Raw genomic sequence first — 7,903 nt, 5'->3', positions numbered from 1 at the left:
CTAATTTGGTGCCAATCATCATTTGCTAGCCTCAAGTCCCTCTAAATGATCATAACTTGTGATGACTGAGTTTAGACAACCGCTAAAATATTTAAACAAGCCTTTAGATCAGAGGCACTGTCTTAGGTTTCTGCAGGAGCAGGGCAAAGGGATTTCAGTAGGGGGGGGGGGAAGGATTTGCAGCAAGGATCAAAGCCCTGCCCTTGGATCTATTTATTTCAAGTGCAAAAGGTGGACAAGAGAGTATTATAGGGCATTTCTGTGTTGAAGGCTTTAGATGTAAATATGTGTAAAATAAACCATAATTATTTGGAGGGGCTAATTATTTTTACTTTTATGAAAGCAACATTTCTGAAGATTTTTGAACTGTCATAGTTAATGACTTACTTGTGCCTATGGGGATTGTAGTACATGCTGGCTGTTGCTGAATATTAATAACAAAAAGCTCCCATATAATAATGCCTGATATTTAATGAGATACATACAGTAAGAAACAAATTAAATGCACAAACCATTGTAGACACACAAGCCACAGTAATTCTTGATGTGTTATATTATTAGGATGCTCTGAGATCTTAACATTTGGGTTTGTGATTATAATATGTCATTAAACCCTACCATTAAGGCAACAGACCTGTACACACTTACTGGGGATACAGTTCAGTGGACTTTACTTCGGAGTAAACATGCTTAAGAGGGTGCAGTTAATTGGAAGAAAGATCTGTTGAAATAAATAGATCCTCTAAATCAATATTGTTAAAATTTAGATGTTCTTACAATAGTCTGTTCCCTATGTTATTGATCTCCCCTCTCTCCTTCTTTTAGGAGCTTTGCAGCACAATTCTGTGCATGTCTGTGTAGAAGTAAGCCTTGCTAAGTTTCTGTGGGACTTACTCCCAGACACACGTGGAGTATAGCCTTAAACATCTCCTACGACCATCCCAGCTAAGACTGAAGAATGGTTTACGTGAATCTGAAAGCTTGCATATGTTTTCAGGTTTCTAGTGAGTTAATAGTTTAGGGAGCATAAAAAAGAAAAAAAAATGTGCAGATGCATAATGTGATATCTCAAGAGTCTGGGGGAATGTACACTGGAGAGGAGTTGCTGTCCTTCAAAGTTTCTCTAAGATTCATAACAAAATGGATTTGTATTGCTATAAAGCTGCTGTAGTTCATGATCCTTGTTATACATGTAATAATGATAAGAAAGCCAGCTGTCTGCATACTGGCACTTTTGATCACCTTGGTGATAGAGATCAAAATCTCCCTCTTTCCCGGGAAAGTAAGCCAGAGAAAGCCTTTGCAAAGCCATGGCACCAAACTGATAGGTCAGTTTCCTTCGGATTTTAATTATTTCTCCTGTTCTTCCGTAATTCCTCAGAGCTCTGGCCATTTTCTGGTAGGTCATGATCTTCCGGTTTCCCTTGCGTTCCCCCCACAGTTCTGCCAATTTCTCCTTGTGTTTGGAAACAAACTGGAAGACACCATTGGGCTTATCTAACCACTGGATGCAGTTTGCCAGGTCTGGATTATGGAGAGATTCGTGAAGATATTCAAACAGGCGTAGCTTCTTCCTGCCTATCAAGAAGTTAAAAATAAAATAAAAAAATTAAACAGCTCCAATACCTTGCCCCAAAATGGGATATTGGAGACTGGCTGATAATTATCCAATATGGTGGGATTCAAGGGAGGCTTTTTCAACAGAGCTCTTCAATAGAGCTCCTTCAGGCATGCTGGGACCATGCCTTGCTGTAAGAAGGCACTGACCACTCCCTTCACCCACATAGCCTGTCCCCCGCTGGCCCTTTGGATGAGCCAGGAAGGACAAGGATCTAGGATCCTTGGGCTATACAAACTGAAATGTATCCATTAACACCAGAGGCCAATTACATCCACCAGATCTGTATCAACTATAGCATCCAAGTCAGAATGGATCCAAGTGATTTTGTCAGTGAAGTGCAGAACTAATTGTTCACAGTGGTCCATTGAGTGGTCTAAATTCTCCTCACGATGGCCAAATTGTAAAATACCCTCACCCCACATCTCATTGGATGTCAGGATTTGACACCTACCTTTCCTTCCATTCTGAACAGAGGAGAGGTGCAAACAGTATATCTGCTACCCATAAAATTGATGGGGCATGCCCATATAATTTTGTGGTCCTCTCTTTCTGCTATTTTAGATACCCATTGAGATGTGGCAGACACAATGCCATGCCTCTTCGGCAACCATTTTATGTTATGCCACATTCCCATGGCAGCCATTTTGTGTTAAGTCATGCTCCCACAGCTGCCATTTTGTGACAGGTGCCCATGGTGCTTAGTCCAAATGTCAGATGTGCCCACTCGCCCCCAAAAGTTGATGAACCCTGATCTAGAATCAAAACAATGCACACATGTAATTGCCAGAATGTTCACAAACCTTTCCTGCCTTTTTGCTGCAAAGGTATGGCACACATCTCTGGATTTTCTGGAACAGTCTGCAGAGTATGGTACTCAGCTGCACCCAGATAAAAACCGGCCTCTGTATTCTTAAAGAAATGGACAATAATAGTGTGAGGAGACATGAAATGGAGTGAAGTTATTTACCTAATCTCTAGAATTCCACAGTCACCCAAGCCTTCTTCAAGAGAAGGAGCAAAGGTCTGTGGAGTTATGCCTTTGGCCTTGCCTGTGATGATGAAAGGCTTTGGCTGATCCCACAGTGGCTATCTGTCATGGGCGTAGCCAGGGGGCAGGGAGGACTTAACACATAGACTTCTATGCACACAACCTTCCCAAAGCTCTGAAACCCTGATCATGCAGGGCCCCAGGCTCTAGGAAAGTCTACACACGTAGAGGTCTACATGCAAAGTCTTCCCCACCTCAGATTTTCATGCTAAAGTGAGGATAGTAGGAGCAGGGCAGGGGAAACTAGTCAGGGATGAGACTTGAGACTCTCAAAGCCACACACCCTCCCTGGGTCCCACCCATCACTGGTCCTGTTCTGCACTCTCCTCCTGCTTTCACTTAGCTGGAAAGCATCCTGGAACTCTGATGATGCCTCTTGCTTGCCTGGATAGAGAGATGTGGGTTGTGTACATGTAGAAACTTTTGGTTTTGTGTGACTGGAATATAGCCTACTGAACAAAGGTGGGGTCATAGGCATTGCTTGTTACCTCTGGCTCCACTCACTATAAGCATGTGGCCCCCAGAAGGGAAATATGGCCCTCGGGCTGAAACAGGCTTCCCATCTCTGATGTCAAGAATGCAATAGTATAGAATGCATTTTTCATTTCTCCGCCGCCACCCCTGCCCTTAAAGACTGAGTTTTACTTACTAGTAAAGTCGGTGTTTCACTCCAACTATATATTGGTTTATCTGATAGGTAACTTGGATTTGCTTGGAGAGAATGGTGATGGTAAGTCAGACAGTTTTTAAAGTCTTCTTGGGGAAAATAAACAGAATATGTCAGCAAGAGGTAAAGAAGAAGTGTAAATGCTCCAGGGCATTCATTCATTCATTTAAAATATTTATTTGTTGCCCAATAGCAATATGCTGGGAGGCTTACAGTTAAATGCTAAATCACAACTATAAGCAATAAAGTGCTAAGAAGAGAATACAAACAGTTTAAAACTAAGAGTATAAAAGAAAAAAATCTCCACATGGAGGATAATGCCTGAATAGGGCTGTCCAAAATTCTACTTTGCATAGCAATGTCCCTTCCCTCCCCCGAGGAATTAATGACACAGACACATTATGCGAATTATAATGTGTGTAAAGGCCACAACTTTATTGGTTACGGATGTTGAGCGGTATTGGCTTAGGCAATGGACCCTATCAGCTATATCCGACCCCCAACCCGTGTGTTGGAAGTCAGTGAAGGGTTAACAACCAGTAAGGAACCCCAGTGATGAACATCGCCCGGAATTCCCCCTGTGATCACCGTTAGGGGCGTGCCTTAGGCCCTCAGCTCCCCGGGCTCCGGACAGGGCCACGCCCCCGGAATCCTTTAACGGAATACCCTTCTATTGAGGGGCAGTTGATGATGCTACCTCCCCTCCCCACTTCATATGTAAATTTTCCAATGCCTAACCGCCAAACCAAGAGTTGTGACGATTGCTACAAAGTAGATGAAAAAACCCATTTGGCTAGTCCAATTGGGAAAAAGTCCTACCAGGCCCCCCAGCCAACCAAGGCGACCAACTGAAGTCCATAGGAAGGTCGAAGCTAAATCTAAGGGTGGGTGGGCAGGTGAACCTAACCAGCTGGGGGAAGTGGGACGAACAGGGCGAGCTTCCCGCCCGTTGCTAGTTTAAAGGGACTAAGACACGCCCCCCCCCAGTCCAACCAGATTGGTCAGTCTGTGGGAGGCACGGGAATAATCTACTAATTGCACAGGGGCTGGGCTCAGCCCCTACGTGCGTGATCGAGTTGTGACGCCCGCAAATCCACCTCCTGCTGATGCGGAAGTGGCCCTATTAGAGAGCTCAATCTGAGATGTGTCTCATTTTACACAACGCAGCCCAAATCCAGGACACCATTTTCCGAGTCCAATATCCCATGCAAGTTGCATGACCCATGCAAGATCATGGACCCAGAAAGAGCGTTTTTGGGGGGCACAGTTCCTGATCTTTTTTGTTTTTCTGGGTTAAGATCTTGGCCCAAAGTCACGCAAGAGCGAGGCACCCAAAATGGCCACCATACTCTCGTGGGAGGAAACGGGATGTCAACAGTTTTTCCAGGTCAGTTGATGGGTATGGCTTACTGTATTGGACTAGGAAGGCCTAGGTTCAGATTCTCACTCAGCCACAAAGCCGAAAAGAAGATGGTGCTGCACCAACCATAATTCCCCAGCCAAACAAACCACACAGGGCTGTTGTGCAGATTAAGGTCTTTCAAGGAATGGCTGGGGGGGGGGGGAGAGAATGAAACTATAAACAATTAGATTTAATACACATTAAACACCAGCAATTGTTTGCTGGATTCTTTGCCCATAATGTCAAAGCCATTTACCATAAGTTTTTTATGTTGAACACATCAGATTTGGGGGACAGGTGGGGAAACAGACAGTGCATCTTTTTCATGTATATTCTGACATTCATAAATAATTGGAACTTACACATAATCAAAACCCGGGACTCTGGGCTCCTTTGGGGGGGGGGGGGAAGAGCAGGATAAAGATGTAACAAATAAAATAAAATAAAGCTGGAATATAACTAGTATTGCTTTTTTACCTGGCGTATAATTACAGTCGCCATGGGAATGTTGCTGTAACACCTCCAAGGCGTCTTCAAGGGCTTGTCCTAGCAAGTCTTGGTCTGTAAAACTCTGTGACAAACATATAACTGAAAATGTGCAAGATGCAGCTTTGTATATACTACTTCATTATATATATTTCCAAAATATCTATTTGGGAGTTGCCAGACTTGCTCTGAATTTGAGGAGGGGGGCATTTAACAGGATGACAAAGGCCTGCTGCCCAAACTAGGAGAACAGTCGGCAGGATAATTTGCAGTTCACCAGGCACAGCTATCTAGAGCAGGGGTCCCCAAACTAAGGCCCGGGGGCCGGATGCGGCCCAATCGCCTTCTAAATGCGGCCCACGGACGGTCTGGGAATCAGCGTGTTTTTACATGAGCAGAATGTGTCCTTTAATTTAAAATGCATCTCTGGGTTATTTGTGGGGCCTGCTTGGTGTTTTTACATGAGTAGAATGTGTGCTTTTATTTAAAATGCATCTCTGGGTTATTTGTGGGGCATAGGAATTCGTTCATATTTTTTTTTCAAAATACAGTGGTGCCCCGCTAGACGAATGCCTCGCTAGACGCACGGCATTCACTAGCGGAAGGCTGCCCCACAAGACGAAAAAGTCAATGGGGCTGCCTCGCAAGACAAATTTTTTTGGCGCGAAAACCTCCACGCTGCATTGCTGCTTCGCTAGACGAAAAATTCGCTCTACGAAGACACTTGTAGAACGAATTATTTTCGTCTAGCGGGGCACCACAAGGTCTGAGGGACAGTGGACCGGCCCCCTGCTGAAAAAGTTTGCTGAACCCTTGATCTAGAGGCATGCAACCGTTGCAATTAACTGTGATGAGTTTCTGAGAGAAGATTTGATTAGGGCTGGGTGATATATTGGTATCATACAAAACCGGCTTGAAGTCCGTATCGTGATAGTGCTTTCATAATTTTTGACCTGGTAATATATCGCAAATCATGATGCGTCTATGTGTGCTATGCAAAACTCACAATGTGGGGAAAACCATGAATCCAGCCAATGCTTCTCTTGATTCCTGCAGCCCCCCCCCCTTAACTCTGCCAGCCCATCTCTCCCCTGCCCAGTGGCGGAGGAAGGAACGCGAAAAAACATGCCCCCGGGGCAGGGCGTCGTGACGTCATGATCGCCGGGCCGCTGCTGCTTCTGCAGCCCCCTTTTAAGCCGCAGAGTGAAAAGGCGGCTCGTAGGGCTGCTGAGCGCTATTGGCGGCTCCCCGCCGATCGCGCACGGTAGCCCCACCACCCGCCTTTTCCCTCTGCGGCTCAAAAGGAAGCCGCGGAAGCGGCGGTCCGATGACGGAGTGCGCCTGCGCGAAATGTCGCGCAAGCACACTCCGTCGTAGGGCTGTGCGCTGCTGCTCCCGGGGTGACGGAGGGAACGGCGGCGCGTGGGAGTGGTGGGAGGGTCCGCCGCTTGTCACCCCCACGTGCCGCCGTTCGTTCCGTCGCGCCGGGAGCAGCAGCACCGCACACACCGTGCGCTGCTGCTCCCGGGGCGTCGGAGCGAGCAGCGGCGCGTGGGGGTGACAAGCGGCGGCCCCTCCTGCCACTCCCCACACACCTCCGGTCACCCCGCGAGCAGCAGCGCTGCAGGGACAGGGTGCTCGCTCGGCCGTGCACTGCTGCTCCCGGGGTGACGGAGGGAGTGGCGGCACGTGGGAGTGGCGGGAGGGGCTGCTGCTTGTCACCCCCACTCGCCGCTTGTCACCCCCACCCTCCCCTGTTACCCGGGGCGTACCCCCCCTACCGCCCCCCCCGAGACGCCCCTGCCCCTACCTCCTTCGGGGGCAGTGAATCACAAGAGCAGGCGCTGGCAAAAATCATAATAAGAGAAAAATCATGAAGCCAGCCGACTGCCTATTAAACTACAGAATGGCAGACAAAGTTTATATCTTCACTACATTTTGGTAATTTTCGTAAGCGTATGCTGCTCTGCATCTGACATTTCTCCAGCTGAAGAATGACTAAGCATTGATAGCCATTAAAGTGACTTCATAAAGAATTCCTTGGAAAAATTGGAAAGCTTTTCTCAAAGAAAGAAACCAATGGCTTGCAAACTTACCATTTCTGTTTTAAAAAAGCAAATATCAGATCTTCAAGCCTGTGTGAAAGCAAAACAGCTTTATTTAGAGCTGGAGTTACTGTTCAAAATCCAAAAATGACATTGAGGTGTAATTTCTCTTCCATAATTGATGGCAGATTCCACTCCTATTACCAATTTAGTTTAGTATTTACTCATGCACTTTCTCCCATTTATTTACAGCACAGACTTAAACTGCTTTAATGATCAGTTCCTCTTCCCAGAGAGGTCTGGGAATTGTAGTTCTGTGAGAGTGCTAGGTGTCTCCTAACAATTTCCAGTACTCTTAACAAGCTACAGTTCCCAGGATTCTTTGGAGGGGGGGGGAAACCATGACTGTTAAAGTGATATAAATTCAAAAAGAGAGTTTTACTTTATTGAAAAAACTAATCCCACTTCATTGCAAGTATGATATCAGCGAACTGTGTAAATGCTTTATGTATTTCCTGAATTATATTAGAGAAAACTCTTTTGCAAAAATGTAAATATTAGGCCAAAATCCATATACAAATGTGTTTACAGTACTAGGAGAAATACACACAAAAAAGCTTACAAATTTTCATGA

The 7,903-nt window shown here is 45.8% G+C and overlaps 1 protein-coding gene across 1 annotated transcript; it reads right to left on the bottom strand.

Moving 5' to 3' along the window:
- Positions 1-468: 468 nt before the first annotated feature.
- Positions 469-7,637, bottom strand: SPIC (Spi-C transcription factor). The gene is made up of 5 exons (XM_033162378.1): positions 7,321-7,637; positions 5,216-5,309; positions 3,319-3,425; positions 2,422-2,530; positions 469-1,578 (listed from the first exon to the last, which is right to left on the bottom strand). Exons 1-5 carry the CDS (start codon positions 7,321-7,323, stop codon positions 1,124-1,126), a joined length of 768 nt encoding a protein of 255 aa, XP_033018269.1. The 5' UTR covers positions 7,324-7,637; the 3' UTR covers positions 469-1,123.
- Positions 7,638-7,903: the final 266 nt, after the last annotated feature.

This window comes from Lacerta agilis, chromosome 10 (genome assembly GCF_009819535.1).
Source record: "Lacerta agilis isolate rLacAgi1 chromosome 10, rLacAgi1.pri, whole genome shotgun sequence".
Classification (NCBI taxonomy): Eukaryota; Metazoa; Chordata; class Lepidosauria; order Squamata; family Lacertidae; genus Lacerta; species Lacerta agilis.
This window is presented reverse-complemented; position numbering and strand designations above follow the sequence as displayed.